Source organism: Synchiropus splendidus, chromosome 8 (assembly GCF_027744825.2).
Source record: "Synchiropus splendidus isolate RoL2022-P1 chromosome 8, RoL_Sspl_1.0, whole genome shotgun sequence".
In the NCBI taxonomy this organism is placed as follows: domain Eukaryota; kingdom Metazoa; phylum Chordata; class Actinopteri; order Syngnathiformes; family Callionymidae; genus Synchiropus; species Synchiropus splendidus.
The window spans coordinates 8,542,237-8,564,164 of NC_071341.1; the positions used below are offsets into that span (position 1 = coordinate 8,542,237).

The 21,928-nt window shown below is 40.0% G+C and overlaps 2 protein-coding genes across 3 annotated transcripts; both read right to left on the reverse strand.

Annotated features, from left to right (window-relative positions):
* Positions 1-48: 48 nt before the first annotated feature.
* Positions 49-13,264, reverse strand: wdfy1 (WD repeat and FYVE domain containing 1). 2 transcript variants are annotated; one of them, XM_053873064.1, is made up of 12 exons: positions 13,068-13,264; positions 11,147-11,214; positions 10,998-11,071; positions 10,759-10,813; positions 7,985-8,135; positions 7,772-7,884; positions 5,375-5,501; positions 4,768-4,873; positions 4,590-4,691; positions 4,394-4,524; positions 4,211-4,319; positions 49-2,551 (listed from the first exon to the last, which is right to left on the reverse strand). In XM_053873064.1, the coding sequence occupies exons 1-12, from the start codon at positions 13,202-13,204 to the stop codon at positions 2,492-2,494; spliced, it is 1,233 nt and encodes a 410-aa protein (XP_053729039.1). In that variant the 5' UTR covers positions 13,205-13,264; the 3' UTR covers positions 49-2,491. The 2 variants fall into 2 exon arrangements, with proteins under 2 accessions (XP_053729039.1, XP_053729040.1); XM_053873065.1 differs by lacking the exon at positions 11,147-11,214 and having other exon boundaries at positions 13,068-13,246.
* A 666-nt stretch (positions 13,265-13,930) lies between these two features.
* Positions 13,931-21,183, reverse strand: serpine2 (serpin peptidase inhibitor, clade E (nexin, plasminogen activator inhibitor type 1), member 2). Its single transcript, XM_053872897.1, has 9 exons — positions 20,969-21,183; positions 19,360-19,641; positions 19,057-19,284; positions 18,756-18,953; positions 15,408-15,606; positions 15,239-15,336; positions 14,749-14,835; positions 14,537-14,620; positions 13,931-14,421 (listed from the first exon to the last, which is right to left on the reverse strand). Exons 2-9 carry the CDS (start codon positions 19,622-19,624, stop codon positions 14,384-14,386), a joined length of 1,197 nt encoding a protein of 398 aa, XP_053728872.1. The 5' UTR covers positions 19,625-19,641; positions 20,969-21,183; the 3' UTR covers positions 13,931-14,383.
* Positions 21,184-21,928: the final 745 nt, after the last annotated feature.

A 21,928-nucleotide genomic window follows, 5' to 3' on the forward strand; every position in this document is an offset into this window, starting at 1 on the left:
CTATTTTTTTTTTTATTTGGAACAAAAAGCAACCACAAAGCAGCAAAATGAACAGAACATCTTTATTGATTCTTTTCTCCCAGGAGAACAAAGTCAGTATTGTTTGTTTCCACAAAAGCTTTTTAAAAATACAGTTTCTTCTGAAGATGTACATTAGCAACATCATTTAGTGTTATATATTTACATATAAGAGGAAATAAAAACTGGTCCTGGTCAATGGAGAAGGGTTGATGGAGACACATTCGTTCCAGTGCCAATGTTGGTCATTACAAACGGGTTTTGTGGCTGAAATATGGAGACAAAACATGGCTGTTTGGCAGTAACGTCAATGACCCTGTTGACCTGAAGATGGTTCCTGATATTGAACTGTGAAATGTACCGGGGTGACGCTGGACATAAATAAATAACAAACCACTAAAACTTTGAAAAAATAAACTAAACTAAACTCATTTAATCCCATAGGAATAAAGACCAACCTAGTTAATCAGCTGCTCGAGTTAGGGAACATAAAATACACTTTTTTGGCTGTAAAATCCAAAAATGTTTTTGACTTCCAGATTTACTCAGTAACTTTTAATAAGATTAACATAGTCGCTACATGCGGGTTCAAATCTGCGACTTGGGCAACAATAAACAAAGAGCTAAATTTGATTGAAATTTATTTCCAGCACTTGTTTTTTTCTATCTTTATTAAAATCTAATCATATGAAAACATGGTCAACTTTCAAAATAACAAATCCAGTTTGCCATTGACAAATGATAAATTCTAAAATACCAATGACCAGTTAAAATGTAATTTCAAATATTGTACCAAAACAAAAGATTCAAAAGCTTGCCACTTCTGTTGTCGCTATAAAGTCAATATCAATATTTCAGTTCCTACTTAACACGGAGCCAAAAAATAATTAGTTACCATTTTTTAGAAACCATTACCGACTTAACGAATAAAAACTAGTAAGTGCCTAAGTAAAGTGTTATTTTGCAAACCCATTTTAACTTGCACATAGAACTAAATGGTCTAAATGAATGCTTTATTTTGACTCAACTCATCTGACTTCATGGGATTTAGATTATCCACCAAAGATTAAAGAGACTTTTCTTTTCTTTAAATCATCAAAACATATTCCACATTTTAATCCAGAAGTAGTAAATAACTTGCAGAAAACCATTGTTTTTGAAGAACGCACGAGAAACAAAAGATAAAATACAAACAAACTTATTGAACTTTCAGACATGTACATTTTGGACGAGTCCCAGTGGATGGATATTGATGCTTTGCATCATGGGAAATGTGTTTTTCATCACTTCTGTGAAACCATGAAACCAATTTCATTCAAGAAAAAAAGATTTCTAGTTTATTTACGGGGGCTGCTGCTTGGATTACATTAGCTTGCCATGAGGACGGAACATGAGGGACTAAATCGTCATCGAACATTGTGTGAAAACAGATAAATACCACCAATATAGATAACCACTACGGCTGGAATGTGACTACAGTTTGAAGATCAGAGCGGCCATGTTAGACTTCCCGGCGGTTAGTAAGGCAAGAAGCTTGGGTCTTACAGTAGAAGCTGCAAGCTAAAATGTACAGCCGAATCCTTGTTTCAGGTGAGTGCGTGTGGGTGGGGAGAGGATGGGGACCAAATCAGATGTTTGAACAGTTCTAAGCACTGGCGATCCAAAAGGCTGGGTGAGTGTCTCTCTATAGTTAAGGCTTTGGAAGGAGCAGCTGCGACGTGCTACATTGACTTGAGAGTACCATCCCTTCTTAAGAGCCTTTCTAGTTTAAACGTATCTCGTGTTCAGCCTCAGATTTACAGCGTTAAGCATTTCTCACACGCCGCGCGGCGCGTGCCGTCTCTATAGAGTTGCTTACTGAAATGATTACAACACCTCATTGAAATGACACAGATCCAATACACACCAGCTGTTGCCGTGGCAACAAAATCCACACCCCCCTCCACATCTCACCTGGGAAGTCATGTGAAGTGCATTGACTCGCACATCCAACCTTCTCAACATGCAGCAGTCCTTGCTTGTTTCCCCCCAGTGACGTGAAACCTCCTGAGACTGATTTAAGGCCAGCGGGTGAAGTGAGGGAGATACAAAATACACAGCAACCATCTACTATAAACTGGAGGGCGTGGATAGTTGCTGCTGTTGCAGGGGTTAGATGCAGGAGGGGGCTGGGGGCCACAGGAGGAACACAAAATATCAGGATGTAAACACCAAAAGCCGAACTCTTTTCAGGAGAAATCATCGCCACGCTCACACAGTTGTGCTTGAGAGTTCTGATCGCAGCAAAAGCAAACGTCGGATTGATGGAATCTGGAGACATCAACACTCTCATGCACACATACACACACGCGCGCGCACCGTCTCACACACAGATGATGTCCAGATAGTTGGATACTATACACAGGGGTTTCCATGACACCAGGAGGGTGGCCTGCCGTTCTTCAAATGGGAGGGCGGTGCAGAGTCGACCCAATCAGCGCGGAGAGAAGCCTGTTGCTAAGCTACAGCCAACCACTTGCGTCATGTCCCAGATCTGTGGAGACAAACGGCCAATGAAGAGTCGGCACACTGGGAAGAGTACAATGGTTCAGAGAAGAATTATTTATCATTTAACTCTTTTGGGGTTTTATTCAAGCTGCAGGTCTGCAGTGGTAAGCTGCGGACTGGAAATGAAAGCAAACAGGAAGAAGAGCAGAGGAACCTGCTGCACTGAGCATCTAACTACTACAGCTAGAGTTTAGGACAATGTCCACAAAGGCACAGCTGAGAACTACTGTTTCAATCACTTCCTCCTCAGCTTCAGCACCTCAGACTCTCATTTTGCATGTGTCATTGTCAGTGTAAGAAAGTGATGGGTTCATGAGGCTTCATGAAACAGTGTCCTCATTTTCAGAGCCCACTAGATGGCACTCTCTGCTCTAAACTCTTCAGATTTAAACAACCATTTCAATGAACTCTGAAGTCATTTAAACTGAGAGCGCCACCTACTGAGCTATGAAAAAGAAGTTGTTTTTCCTGTGCTGCAGCAATACTGCATGTAAATAGTATCTCATGGAACTCAGAGTATGAAATAATGTACAACAAAAAAATGTTCAAAAAAGTTGAAGAGGCATCAAACCAGGCTCCCATTACGATTCCTCCGGAGTCGAATAAATGCAAGATTTTTTTTCTAACTTGTCTGAAAAGCTTACTTTCAACTTGGGATGCAATCACATTCAGTTGTTATCTGAGGAAAAGGGTTAGTTTAGTGGCCATATAAAAGTGAATGATGCTGGAATGGGGAACGACAAGAAGGGCCCTCTCAAGTTTATGACAGCAGCTGTTAAACATCAGCTCAGCAAAACATTTCTGGGTGATTCAAGCGAGCTCCAGTGTAATTTCTCCTCTCACGAGTGCAACTCGGGCTCATTCACCAACACTGCAACGGTTTCAACCAGCAAGAGAACATGTCGCTCTTACCAGGTAAGACATTTGATCAGAGCAGCAGCTATGTTTACGATGCCCCAGACGCTCACCTCAACAGGCAGCTGCACTCTACCACCTGCTTTCTCTCAACTGAAAAGCAACAATAAATTTGAACTTTCAGAAGTTCAGAATGTTGTATTTCCAAGGCCAAATGGCAGGTTTAGAAGTGACTAGGCAAATGATCAGTCACATCGACTTCACTCATCATCACAGCCACTATACTTATAAATGGAATTGATGATTCAAGACATGAAAGATGGAATTTGAGAAGATGTGACAGGACACTTGCAGGACAGGGACAGGGCTCAATGAATCAAGCAGTGAACCAGAGCTATCAGAGGAATGATGAGGAGATCTACTGTTCGGATGATTCACACATCGTAGAATTATAGGGGACTCAATATTTGGTTAAGGGCTATGGATATAAATGAGCTCCATAAAAATGAACATGACTGAAAACTATGTCCAATATGGTCCAAAGAGAAAACGCTAAATCATCACCACACGTAGATTTGACTCTTTAAAGTCACATTGTAAAAATCAAAAGCTAAATAAATGAAGGCTGAATATGACGCTAAACGTTTGCCTTGACTGTAAATCCCCACGGACCCTGGCTGTTGGGTGATCTCTGATGCAGCCCAGGATTTGCACTTCCAATAAAAGGCTGTTGTCCATTGCAGAAACAACAGCCAGTGCGGCCTTTAACAAAGAGCTGTTTGTTGTTCACCTTCACAATGCGGTCACTTCCACAAGTGACCATCAGGCCTCTGGATGGGTCCATGTCCATGTGGGCGATGTTGTGTTTCCCCTCGTGGAAGGAGGCCAGAGGCGTTCGACTGCAACACGCACACAGACATGCATCAATATTCGATCAGACGAATGCAGTAAAAGGTGACGCCGCTTTACTCACTCTTCTTCTTTGATTGTGTCAAAGCATGCGTCACACACTCGCACAGGAAACTCAAAACCCATGATCGGGAACGTGGAGCGTTTAGAGCTGCATTTCCCACACACAGCTTGACCGCACTTCCTGCAATGATGCTACACGCAGGAAACAGAATTAGCACACATGCTGATGACTCACCAGCAGTCATGTGGTCACCTACCTGCCGGAGACCCAGCGTTTTAGTGTCCCACATCTGCTTGATGTTCCAGAAGAAAGGCTGCTCACATTTCTGGCAAGAATCGCTGTCTAACCACTGAGGAGCCTGCAGACACGCCCGTCAAAATCATTACTACCATGAAACATGATACATAATCTAGCGCCTCGACCGGCACACAAACCTCTTCTCTTGGGGCGTCCATGTTCCACACAGCGACACCGCCGTCAGATGAGCATGACACCAGCTGCCTTGTCAACTGAAGGTAACGCAAAGCTTGGACACGCTCGCTGCGGACAGAGTCAAGAGAAGTTACATTTCAGGTTAAGCTCACAGGAATCTTTGTTTCAGCCTCCTTTCTCAACTCCCATTGTAGTGCTTTAACTTAACATGCAAAACGGACAAAGCTACTGGATAACAACAAATGAAAAACACATTTTTTAAAGTCGCTGAATAGAAATTGAACAACATCAATTACATTACATATTGGTGTAATTGGCTGACATCCTGTGTCAGTGAATATCGTCAGTAGCTCTTTGGCTCATGAAAATCTGACTTCCATGTCAGATAGACTTGAGAAAGCCTGAAGTGAAAGAAGTGATCGTAAACAGTCTGTGCCTGAGGGCAGCTGCTCCTGACACGGTCTGTGACAAGGAAGAGTGCACACGATAGAGAAACACTGCCAGGAATAAAAAAAAAACTTGTATTCCCAGATTTATTTTAGGATTAAGATGCCAAGAGTGACAGGGTGATGATTTCCCCAGCGCAAGGGAAAATAGCAGGGTACTTACTGGTGTCCCTGCAATAGCAGAGTCCGTCCTTTTCGGCCCCCAATGTCCCACATGATGACGCTGTGATCAGATGCTCCGGAGAACAGCAGCCTTTGGACCGGGTCCCACCACAGAGTCCCTATAGTGCCTGGAAGACATTCACAGAAGAATCAGCAACTGTTTTTGAGTGAACGACACGAGTGACACCAAGTGGTGGAAGCAGGTACTGTTGAAAAGAATACTACTAAATCATTAAAGAATACAATAGGTACGTAATCAATGCGTGAAAATATGTGGATGTGATCTACATTAAAATAAAAAACAATTAATTTATGGATATACCAGGATATTGATCAGTTTCTCTTCAAGTTCCGTGTCTGTCTCACACTGTATGTAGATTATCAAAACATTTCTTTATTTGATTTGTTACAAGAAATGTATTATATTAATACATTATAGTTTTTCCCCTGTCCTTAAGTTGGACAAAGCTTTGTAAACACGACTACGACCTCAAAACCCAGCAGATGAACAGTTGTAACTGAATTAAGTAATCTGATAACCAAGTGCTGATTTGCTTTGCAACAACAATGAAAATCCAAAGAACATATTCAACTGGGAATTTCTCTTTGGAGATTAATGAAGTATCTATCTATCTATGTACATGGTGTTAAACCCGATTTTCTAACTCACTGAATGGTTGATGTCACCCTAATCTGGACATAATAAGTAAAAATATGTGTCTTTTCACAGACCTCATTTTACAGTCAGGTGACACGAGCCCTATAGAAAATTCAACTCCTACACCCTAACAGAAACAGAGTTGTGTGCAGACAACAAAGCACTGGGTCATATGATGAAAACAGCTAGAGGCAGGAGGGGATGATGATTGTGGACCGGATCAGCCGGCACCGTCAGGACCTACATGCCCCAAATACAATCATGTGTTCTGTTTGTTAAACCTGTCCTGTAATGTGTTATGACTACTCATATATTACATGGAACCTCAGAGGAGAAACCAGGAGGCTCAGCTATAAATTGTAAATTGTGTTCTCCATCATGTTTGTTAGCTCACATGGTAATGTAGCAGAAAATATTATGGACACAGTACCATTAATCTTAAGCAATTTAGTCACACTCATTCTTGGCCACTTTGATGCAGAGAGACACGGCAACACATAATGGCATCCATTTAGTTATAATGAGTCACCTCACAACAAGCTACTGTTGAAATAAATCACCACAATGATGGAGGAAAGATGGCATCGGGTTCAGTCTGTCTGACCAGGCTGTTAAAAACATCTAGAGCTCGATAGAGAGCACCAACAATTTACTGGACAGGAGGCAGGAAAACCACAACGCCAGATCAGAGCTCACAAACTTCATGAAGGATTTCCAACAGGCACCACAACAGTTGAAAGCTATGCTGAAGGAGGATAAAAGCCTCTTGATAAACCTGAAGCTAGTTCTTTCCGACATCATCATCTGGGTGTATCCAGACAAGTACCACTGTATCAAAGACATACTCATCTTAGTGTGTGTCCACTTCTGATATGGGAAAAGGGGGAACAATACTTGGTGTCTGCACTGCAGCAGTGAAGCATCTTTCTCATTACGACCTCTCTTCTCACATTGCTTGTGTGTCATAGCTTTTTGCGAGGTGCATCAAGAGTAATGACTGAGTAAAAGTATCAGAAAGAGGAGAGAGAGCTGGCTTTTCAGCTGGCACTTGAGTGTTGGTTCACTCAGATACAATGGCTTCCTCAGAGTGAGTGTGGGTGGAATTGCCTTGACGATGGGAAATTAAGATTTTTCAATATTTTTAAAGGAAAATTAGCCGACTTATTTACTATTCTTTAATGATTTATTTGCAGAGGTGAACGACGACAACGAAGTCTTTAGTCAGAGATAGTCCATGTTTTTTCTTTAACATGAAAAAAATACAATACAATAATTATTATAAACTAGAATGTGGGCACTTTCTCAAAAATATCTTATTTAATCCATGCTAAGCACATAATTATTCCACAATTCAAAGCTACAAAATATAAAAGTTTACTTCAAGTGACCATTTTATTTTTCAGGCACAAGATCGAAATGTTTTATTAATCCTGTACGGGCATAAATGTATAGTGCAGGATGTGCACATAGTTTACAGCCGTCCTAGTCATGCAGTTTTCATTTTGTGGAACATGAAAGTGTTGAAGAGTCCAGGCATTAAAACTTGACTGTTTCGATGAGGAAGTAATTTACTTATCAGTAAACACTGGGGAACTTTGACCCAGAATTTCAAGCAGAATTAACCATCTGGTCTAATAAAGCTTGGTGGCATGTGACCAGACATCACGCACCACTGGTAAACAGAAAGCAGGATAATAAAAACCGCTAAGAGTAAAAGATAGTGTGATGAATCTCCTTTACCTTCATGTCCTTTCAGTGTCGTGATGATGGAGTACGTCTGTTTCTCCAGTTTCAAGAGCGTGATCTGTCCTGAGTAGTCGCCCACAAAGGCATGCTGAGTCTCATGGTCATATCTGAGAGTCGACTCAGGGACAAATAACCAGCAAAGCAAGACTAAACAGATTCTAATGCACATACGTATTCCTGATGACTCAGCGAGAGTATGAAGGATACTGGAGACAGGAGGCCCAAGCAGTGAAGTAGTGTCTACCCAACATGCTGCCGCTCTGGGTGCACATCCAGCTCACACTCTTATCATGGCCCGTGCTCACCACCCACTCGCTCTCCAGGGAAAACACCATGTCTGACACACGGTTCTGGTGGGCTGCGGAAAACAAACACATCCTTGTTACTACTCATTAAGTCAAAATGTGAACAAGGGGCAGATGTCAATGACATTCTCAACATTAAATCAAACACAACCAAATCACCTTTGTTTATGGGGCTTCGACACAGAGACGTGTTCATTTTGCACATCTCCTTGACTGGGCTTGGCCTCCTAGCCGACAAAGATGAGCACTCTTTAAGTCGACTTTGAGCTGATCCCATCAGAGTCTGTGCTCATTGTTCCACTAATTCCACTAAGGCAGACTAAAGCCTCAAGACCATGAGTTCTCCCAGTTTACATGAAGGACCCATTTGAAATTGATCCATTTAATCAATTTACACTATAATTTTCTTTTGACCGTAGGTGTTTGAAATGCAAAAGTGCCTGTGAGTACCTACAGGCGCAGGCTTGACGTTCCATTGTGCATAACAATGCGAGTTCATTTTGACAGTGACAATTATCAGAGCAGCAGTGAACCTTCTTAGTAAGTGTAAGGTGATTACACTTAGTAATAATGCACTCTGTTACATAATCAATACATTTCTTATTGTTAAAATGGTGAAGTTACGAGCCACTGGGTCTTGGGTCTGACTGTGACTGCTGTGACTGTAACTTAGAAATTAATGTGGTGAACTCTACACATACACTCATTCTATCAGTGAGTGAAATTCTTGGCATCTCATGACCACGCCGAGTCCAGTTTGATCACACTATTCTTTTCACTGAAGCCTTAATTTGAATATTCATTGATAAATCGCAGAATCATTCCACACAATTTAAGTCTTAAAATTATCTACATTTATTATTGAAACTGAAGTGGATGGTGGATGACGTCTGACTACAATCATTGGTGGTTTGTAATAAGAAGTAAGATCCATCATTCTGCCATCTTTGAAGAGAGCAGATGCTCAATCGTTTGCTGTTCGAAAACAGACCAGATGGAGCATTCCAGTGGTGATGCTGGAGGAAAAAAAAGCAGAGGAGCTGACCTTTCCCAGATAAATTCTCCACTGAGTCACAGCAAAGCCATGAAGCTGAGGTCAGGATTTGAAGCTGAATACAGTAAGAACCAAGATAGTGCTGTGGCAGCTGAAGACCGAGTACTGGATCTGGAACACGAGACTGCTTTCTACAGTGCACAAACTTATATGCGTAAAATTACGAATTGTAGGCTCACAGGCTATGAAACACTACATTTATAAACACCACATTTCAGTATAACAGAGGTAGCGAGTATAATAACTGTGTAAGGTGTCTCCTGAGCTCATGGACAAAGTTGCTGTGATCGGCTCCAGTTAGGGGACATGCAAATGAAAACGGATGAATGACACAGGTATATGCAGAGTAAATGACAAAAAAATGAGAAAATAATGAGTAGAATTCCAAAAACGTAGTAATTATAAGCAGAGCATAATTCTGAATAAAAAGATGAGAAGTAACATCATGAAAAATTTGGTTTGATAAGACAGAAAAATCAATGTGCGAAGATACACTAGAAAAATAAGCATGCTTATGCCTGCAATTGAGGAAGCACTGATGAGGAAAGTAAATGCGTAAATCCAATTTTTGGCTGGGTATTCCCACCGAAAAAAAATCTAAAACAGACATGACCTGAGGTAAATGGGACGGCATATTGGGGAGGTCGGATTAGGTCATGGGGGTTGCCACCTTTTATGCAGAAAAATAATGGACGCCTTTGCCACGCTGGTCTTGACTAAAGCAGGGGCCTAGGACATGTGACCTAATGCTGTGTGATCAAGCATAATTCACGCTTTAATAGAGCAGTGAGAATCTTATTTAATGTTCTGTCAGAAACTGGAGAAAATTCCTCCAAGTCTGCTTCTGTTTGTAGTCAATCACTCCTAGTCAATTATGAATATATTTTTACACAATAATATGAATTGCAAAACACACTTATTTTTATAACACAACTCATTTGAAATGTTAATCATGATTCTAAAACAAAAAAATACTAGTACAAAAAAGTACTGTCGGATTTATCATGCTTTAATACATGAAATAAAGTAATATTTTGAGTCACCAAGATGATTTCAAAACAAGTGAGAATCCAGAATTCCAGAATAGAACGTCAATTTTTGCATGAAAGAACAATATACTCCCTCATTTTTGTATACACTTGTAGAGAAACCACAGTGAATCAAATGTCTTCTGTAAAACAATCAACATAAGGATGTTATGTCTTGAACATAACATCTCTATCGGTTTCACATCGTAGGGTCACCTAAGCAGGTCCAAATAGTGGACTATAGTGCATTAATTGTTGCTCCATTTCTGTTCATTTCATCATGACGTTGATGAATGAAGCTGACTGCTGACAAGAGCTGCAACTGGGTCAAACATTCTGGATATGAGGTGGGTTTCGGCTCTGTGAGGCACCAAGAACCTTAAAAAAAAAGATGAATGTGACCCCTGCAGCTCATTTTAAAGCAAGATATAATATTCAACTTCCTGTTTGATAGTGCAATTACACAGCAGCTGATTGGCCACGTATTACAGTTTGGGCAACAAGTCAGCTGTATGAGGAAATTGCACAATTACGGTGTTGCAATAATTTGATATGTGCAGAGTAGTGTTCTGCAGGGTCATCCTCTGGTCTTACCTGGATACGTTTTAACATGGTTCATCTTGTTGAAATCTTCAGAGATGAGAAACTCCTGAAAGCAAGTAAACACAAAAACTAGTTTTAGACCAAACAATTAGAGCCTTTGGGCAAATTGTATAATGGCAGGTAAAACCAGATACTGGGAATATATCTAGTCAAGTAATTTAAAGTGTTGTTTGAACAGCCAAATTTAAAGAGCTCCTCCAAGGCTCCTGTCCAGACTTCACTCTACTCACCACAACGGCTCCATTGTCCTGCCCGATGAAGATGCGTCTGCTGTCGTGGTGGTACGACATGCAAGAACACGGAGCTAAGCAAAGAAAAAAAAATCTGTTTTTTTGTGGATGATAAGGCACAACATGAGTATCACTTCACTGTTACTTACATGAAACAGTGTGGTAAATGCTTGGCCAATACTGACCGCTGTCTCTCTTCAGCCAAACACGGATGGTTCTAAGATGGAAGTCAAAGTATCATGAAACACTGACCACACTGTTCATTCAGTCTCTTGGCTGCTTATCCTGAGTCAGAACTCCGTGGAGGGCAGAAGGACAATTGCCCAGACTCGGTTCCAATTTATTAAGCTTTTGGGATGCACAGTACAATCAGATTCACACAGATGTCAGTTTTAAGTTCACTGGTGTCAAACAAGGAACTCTTTGGTGAAATGTGTCTGTCCAGTGATGATGAACAACAATATTAAATCACATGAAGTCCTAATATCCATACTTCTTTGCTTTCTTTACCGGATTGGAAATTATGAATAAAATCGAGTTTCAAGTCATAAATTATATCATACAGATTTGTATTTGTTTATTCCAAATATTTGGTGTACACTATGGTTACTTGACATTCTCTGAATGTATAGACGTTGTTTGATTTCTTGTACTTTCTTTTGACAAAGATCAATTCCTCTTTAAAAAAAAAAAAACACTTGCCTTCCTTGTTCTGACAAACACATAAAAAAAAACTAAAAAAGACAAGAAACGGGAATTCCAAACACTGAAGTGAAATGAAACCATAGAAATGTGTACAAAAGGAACAGCCATCTGGCCACTGACACAAAATCAAATTACTGTGATGCGAGTTGAATTAGATTTTAACTGTGATGAATGTACAGGGGTTAAAATGACTTTCTGCCTCCATGGAACATTTAGTTTTTTCCTGTTTAAATGAAGATTTATACAAGGAAAATGCCAACCTAATATGAATAAGTGCTTTGCAATCCTGAGATCCTGAACCAAAAACTGAAAAAAGGCCATCCTCCTAAACCTAAAATCTTGGCTGTCCTCTTCATGTCCTTGTTTATGAGCATTTGGATGTTTTCCACATCTTCTTTTAAAATATGGAACACTCTTTGTCCAATGTTTCTCCTCTCCATGATAGCAAGTTATCAGATTCTGCCCTCCCTAACTTGGCATCCAAACTTCTCCATGAGCTGTCCCTCTGAAATACTCAAGACAACTGCAATCGCGTTATTTTGACAGTAGAAAATGACATCTAAAATATAGTTGGATAACCGTGGTGCTGTAGCACAAGAGTTTTTTAAACGTCACATCACTTTTACGGTTGGTTCCTCAATAAATATTAAACAAAAACAAAGCAAATAAAATAATAATAATAAAAAAAAATCCTGTTAAAAGTGTAAATTGATATAACAGCTCTCCGTGGTTGACAAACAAAAGCTAAGTTTACACATGTCTATAGATTTAAGGATTGTTTGTCGTCACGCGGAAAGTATTGGAATTATAAATGCGTTTTTTAAATGTTGCACTCCGTTGTTTCGACTGCTCTTTGACGAGTATATCTCTCAAGCAGTTTAAGTACAATACATGTAATACTTTGTGCAGCCTCACCTAAGTTTTTATAACTAAGATACAAAGTTCTCATAATTCATGAAGGCTACACAAAATGACTCAGAACACCAGACACACAAGGTAATACATATTCTCTCAAATAAACATGGAACTTTCACGTACCGATATAACCCGCCCTCGAATCAGTATTTCAAATGATAAATTGTGTAATGCTGAACGATATTCAGATATTATCAACTGATGAGAACAGACGCACTCTAAGCTATGCTCGCTGTTAATATGCTAGTGGTACGTTCGCGGTCGTTTTTTTGTAGTAAGACTGTGCTCGTTTAGGTCAAACTACCTCCTAACCTAATTTCCTGACTTGCCTAAACAGTTTACCCAATTTGAAATGAAGTTAATTTCTAGCTGCGCCGAAAAGTGGCAGTTATGTGTCCAGCGACTAGACAGATCCCGCTAGCTCCAGTTAGCCTTGTTTCGCGAACCCACCTGTCCTCGCTGACTGTGATAACTCCATCTTCTTTCGGGATTAAAACCGCTGCGTTCACGGCATCCGAGTGTCCCTCGATTTTGTTTAGAAGAACCGGCCGGGCGGTCTGGGGCCTGGAATGAATTTCCGCAGCCATGGTGGCTCACACTCGCCAGCAGTGTTTTCCTGCAGCTGATTCTCCAGCTCGGCAGCTACTCCGAGGATCAGCTGACACCCGGAGCCGCTGTCAACTTTACCGTAAAGACTGCAGGCGTGCGCACCAGAAAGTTCAACAATCACTTAAAAAAAATCCAAATCCATGATAATATACTGTATAGATAGTGATTTATTTAGGGCTGCAACGATTAGACTGCTGAATATCCGGACCATTAAACAAATTCATTATGTTGCTCAAGTGATACACATTCCAAAGTATCAGAAATTTTCATCTGTGTCTGTCTCACATTTGTTTCCAGTTTACTTTTGTTTCAATTTGGCGTGTATAAGTTCAGCCTAAGCGGTATTTAACTGCCAGTTAAATAACTCTTTGGTGGCACCATTCACTACTCATTGCGTTGATGTTCCTGCACTTATGATAGTCTTTGAACTACCATCACAAGGAGAAGGTTAGTGGGTTCCAAGGCCATCTACTGAGAGTTACAAAAAAAAGTAAAAATCACTCTTTAACTATCAAAAGGTTTAACAAAACAATTCATAAATCTGAGTAATCTCTGCAACAAAACATTTAATTATTTGTCCTCAAACTTAAATATTTGTGACAATTTACACTGGAACCATATCAAAATGTATTTTCTTATTCAAAACTTGTCAGTATGTTGTAGATGCAAAAACATATCAAAACAAAAACAACAACACAGATGAATTAGGCCTTCAAAAACCATTTATTTTTCCCTTTTGAAGCATGTTTGACAAAAAAAGAAAATTGGCATGAAGCAAAACAACATTCTTTAAAATAGCTGCATGTGATATCGAAAAGACATTGCCATAACTTAAAGACTGGAGCTGCTTCAGTTTAAGACGGAATAACAGAATACGACAGGAAAATTAATCAAAAAAACGTTCTACTCCAAAGCTTGTAAAATACAAAACCAACATTCAAAGTCATTTAAAAACTTAAAAAGATTAAAGAAAGTCTTCCAAAAAAATTAAAATGGCTGGAAATCAGAAGCCCACAACAACACATTAAAGTAAAGAGGTAACATAAAAGGCAATGCATAAAATAATAACCACAATGTAAATGTGTATGCCATTATCATGTTTGAACAAGGTGTGTGTTCATGCATGGCAGTGTTTCAACTTTCAGTTGCTGGACTGCTCACGGCTCATTGATCTGGCCCATAAAGAGGATAGTGCCTAGAGAGAGTTAGAGCAACGTTGATGAATATTGCTTTTGTTTTACATTGCATGAGTGCAATACTTGGGCAATAGAGACAAGCAAAAATGGCCAAGAATCAAAATAAAGACATACCAGTTGGGTTGTGCCGGATGAGGAAGAGAAAAGGTCTGTCCACGTTAATCCAAGGTGGAGATGAGCGAGCCATCAGAATCGCAGCTGAACACAAAACAATAGTGGCGAGAGAAATGAGAATGTGACAGGGACACACCTTCTCTAGTCTGAATAAACAGTTGACCTAAAGAAAAGAAAATGAAAAGTCACTTAGTTGAATCAGAAACACTCACAAGTGGCAGCTGCTGCTTTTGTTCCATCTTCGTTCACCTCTATTTTGGCTTTCTGGAGTGCTTTGGACACATGGACAGACTCAGAACCTGTAAAAACAACAGTCAGGTTGGGGCCTCTTCATCATACAGACACACTTTTTCATTTAAAATTCTTAATTCTAGCAAACTATTATTCAGAGTAACTATAAATAAGTCAGTCAATCATGAGTTCCTGATCCATATCCAACTTGAATGGGAATTTAAGAGACATTAATAGAATGTTCTCAAAAGAGCATCAAAAAGTCATTTGTTAGATAGAATAGTTTATTCCTTTTGCTCGTCCATAGCACACCACAAGGTGGCACTGTAAGATAACATTATAGTCTTCTATCGCCACATCACTGGCATGTCGACCTCTATACTTTCGGTCAACACAACTCAAATCCAACAACCTGGGGCCATCCAAGGGCCTTGCTGACATCAACCCACACCACGTCTCATGACCACTCACTCAGATGTCGAAAATCAGCCCTCTCTGCATCAAACATGTCGGTCACACCCAGGGCCTGGAGGGGATCCTTCAAATCCACTTCAGCCTCAGCTGTGAACCTGCAGACAAGCACACAAGCCTCAGGTAAGTTTGTCACCTTCAGTCACTTCAGTCATGACGTGGCACTAACTTAGGGATGAATAGACGGACTTTCTTCATTCCCATCGACTTTGTCCAACCCTGCACTGTGCTCATGCTGATGTGTGGGATCACAGCAGACAGAGGCGTGCCCTCATCCACAGGCACAACAATCAGCATGCAGAAGACGTTTCCCTGATAGGGAAGCTGGATCACTCTGTATTTGATGCCATCTGGTGTGGAGGGCAGGCCTGTTGGTGAGAGAGGTAGAAGCCTTCAGTGTGACGTTGGAAATGCAAACCTCGGAACAGATCATTTGCTTTCACGCTTGTGACTAAAGAAAATGTCAATATTACATCCCAACCTTTTTTTGCAACAAAAATTGTTACAGGTATCCCGCCATCAAATTTACTGCCTTAACATGTTAACATAAGTAAACCAGCGTCCATCGATGCGATCCATGAGGATCACACCCGGAAGCCATCCAGAAACCTCCAGAATGAATGGAAGAGAACTTGACAAAAGACTGAAAGTGCATTTACAATGGTGCCTCTAGGAGAAATGCTGGTGGAGAAGGACGGGCGATGCATCGCCACACAAAGCAACAAATCAAGACAAATAACATTCTGTTTTAAAATAAAGTCTGTTTACTGATCATAATGTTCCCTTGTGTGATTGACTTCGACACCCACACTCTTTAAGGTGTAATGTAATAGACACACATCCAAAAATATATCAGCAAGTGCGCAGAAAGGACAAAAAGGATAGTTATACATTAGCAGTTTGTTGGAGGAGATTCATTAGCTATAAGGATAAAAACAAGAGGAAATGAAAGCTGGCGTAAGTCGCGAGGGAGCTCATCAGCAGCGTGCCTGACAGAAAATAGCTTCACAGTCGACAGGTGTTCCCAGATGTATATTACAAGCTCTGCGCCGGAATGAAAACTACCGAAAAACACTTCAAACCGATGGTTCCCTCCACAAAATACTGAGCAGGAACTCAAAATGAAAGGAAGAAAAGGAAAGAATAGTGTGCCCAGAACGTCCTGAACAGATCTCTCAGATCACACAGTCATGTTCGCACCAGCAGCAACTGTATCATGTTGATGGTTTTATCATAATAAAACTTGATCTATTCAGTTTCACTCCAGCGATGCTCAATTTTACAATCTGAAGGGGTTGTTTTTGTGCTTTTTTAAAATCTGTAGCTCAACTCTCAACCTTTCATTTCAGTTTGTGGTCTCCAGTGACCACTTCACTTTTTTGTACAGACAATAATTAACATGCATTTGGTTGCAACTAAATCCAATTGCTTTCTTTGAGACATTGCTCAAATTGAATTTATGATTCAGATTGTGCTTTATAAACAAAGATATCATGAGTGTTAAAACAAGTCTCTTTAAATGGCTTTACTAGTATCCAATATGAGGACTTGTCGCACCAGCAGTGATACAAGTCTACAGTACATAGTACAAAAAAGCAAGACATTTTCATATTGTTAATCGCAGATATGACACAATCAGGCAACTGGGACCAGACTTGTTTGTGGGCTAGGAGATAATGCTTTTGTCCCTATCTGATTTCTTCCTGAAACTTCGAAAATTCGATTTATATCTCGATTCAAATTTTTGCAAGAAGAATGCACGTCCTGCAGACGTTTGGTCAGAGCAGCGACCGTGGGAGTATTTCTGCATTTGGAAAGAGTATTATTTGAGATCACCTTCTGACAGTAACATTTACGGGGCTAAATTGTTTACATGTTATCACAGACCTCTGCGCAGATGCAACAAGAAAGAGATGCTGTGGGAGCTTAATATCCAACTATTTTCACCGTAGTCTTATAGCCCCGGGGGTTAAAAATAAAAATGTGTCTACCTGGAAACGGCTATTATATATGGATATTTAATAATGTCCCGAAAAAAAAACAAAGAAAACGCAATAATAATAAATCGCAGTAAGTAAATGAGAATTTTTGTTTGAACAGAAAAACACTGAGCCGTGTTGAACGAAGATCACCAGATGATATGGAATTAAAATTGTATCTTGATATATTTGCTTTTTAAATACAGTGTTTAAACTGTTTTAAACAAGGTGTTTAACACTTCCAAAGGGAAATTAAATTGTTTTGACAGTGGAACACAGTTATAGACATAGTATAGTGTCTCGTGAGAATAAAAACGTTGCATTATGGCGATCCATCACAGAAGATGTGGGGTGATCAGATAGTCATCTGTCTGTCAAACAGAGAGATGACTATCTGATCATTTAAATGGCTAAAATGCTTTGAAGGTGTTTTCATAGTGCTTCATGGTCCTCAGGAGACAAAAATGTTCCATCTATGTGTACGATATTTTATTTAAATGGTTGCAGTCGGATAAAATAGAAAGGGGCCCACAAAAAAAACCTCTTCTCCATCTTTAAGATGGCAGTAAGAGTGTTTCAGCACAGAGTTTTCTTGGATTTTGCTCTCTCAGTGAGCTTCTCAGTGAGGCATCTTTGGCTAACCACCTCAGCAGTTTGTCTTCCCCCACAGCAAAGTATTTGTATCAAACAACTCTTGTTCATTCACAAGAGTGCTTTTAAGTTCTGGGAGCATTCAGCTGCTGTACAACGGTTTACTTTGGGGGATTGGGTCAGATCATGTTTTTTTTTTTTTTTTTTCAGCGACGAACTTCAGGAACTTTGATGTCTTCCACATGAACCCGCAAGAGAAGCCCCGGTGTGTTCAGAGGGAAGTTCATAAGACAGCTTGAGGGGAACAGGAAGAGAGAAACAGTCATGTCTGCCTGAATCATGAGAATATCAAATAAGGTCTAGTACTGCCTGACATATTCAACAAAATAGAAAGAAAACGCAAGACTTGCTGAGGGCATGTTCACCTCCCATAAAAGCATTACATGATAATAAGAGTTCAAATATTCATAGGTTCATAATAACACAAATAGACGACTGTACTAATAGGAGAAAGACAAACCAAGCTAGAAATAACAAGGCAGGCTGTTCACACAGACACGAGATGAGAGTCCAGTCAACACTCTCACTTGTGCCTCAGCACGTCTAAATTTAGAGCAGTGACAGCCTGATTTAAAAACAACACCCGATCATATCAGATAAATGTTGCGTGTAGCATTAAATGCCAACGAATTTGTCTTCAAAAAACACAGCAAAAAGCTACTGCGACAGCATCTTGAGAAGTACAACAGTCAAAATTAATCAGAAATATAAACAAGACCAAAAAAGCTTCCATGAACTCATTCAGAAAACACTACTGCAGAATGACTTAAAAAGAACGAGACTTCTTCAATCATCCATGTTGGTTGCTTTTGGTCCAAAATGAGATATGATGGTGACTAATTTCACTTTTAACAATGAATACAATCAGATTCTGTCATGAAACTTACCGATGTTAAAAAGGGAGAGCTGGGACATTGTAGGAACTTTATAAACGTTCCCGTTGCCAGCGGTGAACGTCCTCATCTTGGTGTTCTCAGGTTGGAAGCGGGACTTCCATAACCCCTTGAAAAAGATGGAGTTCACAGCAACCAGGCGCGTCAGAGCGGAATCCAGCATGTCCGCTTTGACTAGACCGGAGATTTCACCTGGATAAATATTGGAGACAGAAGGAGCTCAATAAAAAGAAGAGACAGCAAATAAGTCGTGCAGCATCTTGTAAAGTGCTGAGGTGAGGCTGAAACTGCCCACCTTTGGTCTTATTGCTGACCCACTGGTTGATTATGTGTGCTGCCTCCTGTGTGTCACTGAAGTCCAGGTTCCTGCTCTCACAGTTGAAGTTGGCTTTGTTGGTGTCCACAAAAGCCTCTTCCATGGGGAACCCTTCCTGCGCGAACATGCCGTTGGCAATTAAAACGCTTTCCTGGTTGGACTTGGCTGTTAGCAACTTGTGCAGTTTCTTCAGCATCTTGTAAGGACCTGTTCAGACCAGGAACATGCTTTAAATTCAGCGCATGCCAATGGTTCACACATTTTTCGTCCAAATTTCCTTACCGTTTTTCTTGTACCGTAGTGCATTGAGGAACTGTTTTCGCGTCTCGCCGTCAGCTCCGGGCAACAGCATGCCAAGGATGGAAGCCACTCCATGGGGGGACATCACAACATTCTCCAGGGGCTTGCTGAGGACCACTTGCTGAAAGACTTGGACTCCTAAATTGGAGCCCCGCTCCCCATAAGACAACGCTTGGGACAGCACAGCAAGGAAGCCGTTCGCAGTCAACAGCACATAGAGACACGTGAATAGCAGACACCTCCTCATGATGGACACTGCAGCACCTAACAACATCGAGATGCATATAGTTAACAAACGATGCTGATGCAACTTAACCTCCAGCCTCGTTTCAAAAATACTCTCTGATACATGTAAAAAAAAAATATGGAAAGTGATCTTGCAAGTCAACTGCTACTATACTGAGTGGTCAAAAAAGGTCACTGATGTTCAAGTAAATGTTTACAAGAAACTAAACACAGTGATGAGATTCTGTTTTACATTTTTAATTCTGGGAATAGATTCTTAATGGAAGTGAAACTGGAGAAGTATTTCAAAGCTTTAAAGAAAAAGAAGCTTTGGAATTTATTATCATGATCATCATCCACGTCTCCCTCACTGACTGACAGAAGGTAACAAATTCATCAGTCCCTCCATGACTTCCAGAGCAATGAAGTCAACGGGACAACATCATCGGCAAGCAGTGAGGTAACTCTGAGGTCACTCAACTCATAGTTCGTTGCCTACATCCGCAGAAACCACAAGAAGGAATTATGAAAACTGACTCCAGAAGTAGTCTGGTGTGACCCCCGGAAATTAACTTGTATTACAATTGCCCCTCAGTGAGAGAAGTCATTGAGGTTGGTTACATTATGATGAAATATCAAGTGTACTCTAATAAGAGAAAAAGCAGAAGACATACAGGTCCTGAACAATGGATCATAGGCAACATAATTCCCTATATAACTTGGGATGAAACTGAACTCAGTATGGTCAAAAGATGATAAAAGGGATGGTACAATAACATAAAAATAAATATTTTTATGTTATTGTACATAAAACAATAAAACAATACAAAACAACAGAGGGCAAAGGACGGGTGTCTGGAGTGCAAGAGATGATCCCATAACTTAATAATAATAAAAAAAAGTTTAAAATTACGATGAATGCAGTCAAGAATAAAAGACTAAAAATGAATAAAACGAACCACGCAACACAATACAATCAAATATATATATATATATATATATATATATATATATATATATATATATATATATATATATATATATATATATATATATATATATATATCAAATCGCTTTATTTTATCAGGACATATAAAATATATTCTTTATTTCTATTCACAAGGGAAGTTCAGCGCCATGTTTCTTTAAAATAAACAGTGAAAACGTTCAGGAAACAGCCACCCAAGCATGAAAAGTCGTTCAAAACAGGCAAAAAATACGTTTCCTTGAATGGCAACTTCAAATTATCCAAAAATGCAACCATCAGCTGATCAGTTGTTTTATAGGTATGGATCATACGAAGATTCTTGTACCTGCCCAGCGTGTTTCTAGACACCGCTAAGTAGTAAAAGCCAGTTGTTCTCACCTCTCCGTGGAAGACAGTAGCGCTTCGTTCCACAGGTGAAATTTAGACCTGATCAGATCGCGTCCGCTTCTTCGGGTTATTTAACCAAAAGTCCACACTCGTGTAGTTGATGTATGGAAATATGAGGCGACTTTATCACGTTCAAACCAACTCCACCACAGACACCAGCGCAGCTTCACACAGGACTGCAGCGCACTCAACTCCGCCTTCTGAGCAACTGTGTCCCTCCGCCGGAGTAACATAAATAGCGCTTCCCTTCTCTCTTCAAAATAAACGCACTTCGAGACGGCAGTGCTCAGCGTAACATCAACCAACAAACATCCGTAAAAAACCCAAGGATACGAATATAACTCCCAAATTTATAAGAGAACGTGGATTCCGGTTGAATTGTCTTATTAACGGGTTTTAAGGTCGACTTCCGGTGAGTCAGGCTAACCTCACAGCCATGAGCTGTATAAAGCAAAATGAAAGAAAAATATTTGGTAGAAAATAACAGTAATCATAAAAAGTCGAGACAGAGCAGATCATGTTTTATTGTAATATTCAAAGCACACGCAAACCCGGACATGTTCAATTGACTAGTGTATTAAATTATTGGTTGGCTTTTTCATCATCTCCATTCCAGAGATTACAGGTAAACACCTGCTCTGAAAGTCTTTTTCTGTTGCAGCAGCAGAGCACCAAAAGCGTTGGGGTGCCATGAGTCAAAATGAAAAGCAAAATAGATGTTTGTATTGGCAGAAGAAATGTTCATCGCTGCTCACCGTGCAAGAAATGACGAAAAATATTTTTAGTAAGGAAATGACAATGGAAATCTGTATGACTGTATGTGCTGAGTTAACTATGTGAAAGTTTACAGCTTAAAATGAAAACAATTTAAACTTTGGCACTGAAGTCGGGTTGAGTTGAACACCAACATTTTTAATATTTGATTTACTAATTTGTAATAGTAATATGCTC

Excerpts from the sequence above, each read along its gene's own strand:
- wdfy1 (XM_053873064.1), bottom strand. The coding sequence starts at position 13,204 with ATGGCTGCGGAAATTCATTCCAGGCCCCAGACCGCCCGGCCGGTTCTT. Across the intron at positions 7,885-7,984 it reads GCTTGGGCCTCCTGTCTCCA|ATATGACCATGAGACTCAGC; the intron begins GTATCCTTCATA and ends GTCGACTCTCAG. Across the intron at positions 4,320-4,393 it reads GACACAATCAAAGAAGAAGA|TCGAACGCCTCTGGCCTCCT; the intron begins GTGAGTAAAGCG and ends TGCGTGTTGCAG.
- serpine2 (XM_053872897.1), bottom strand. The coding sequence starts at position 19,624 with ATGAGGAGGTGTCTGCTATTCACGTGTCTCTATGTGCTGTTGACTGCG. Across the intron at positions 18,954-19,056 it reads GGTCAGCAATAAGACCAAAG|GTGAAATCTCCGGTCTAGTC; the intron begins GTGGGCAGTTTC and ends ATATTTATCCAG. Across the intron at positions 14,836-15,238 it reads GGCTGATTTTCGACATCTGA|GTTCTGAGTCTGTCCATGTG; the intron begins GTGAGTGGTCAT and ends TTGTTTTTACAG.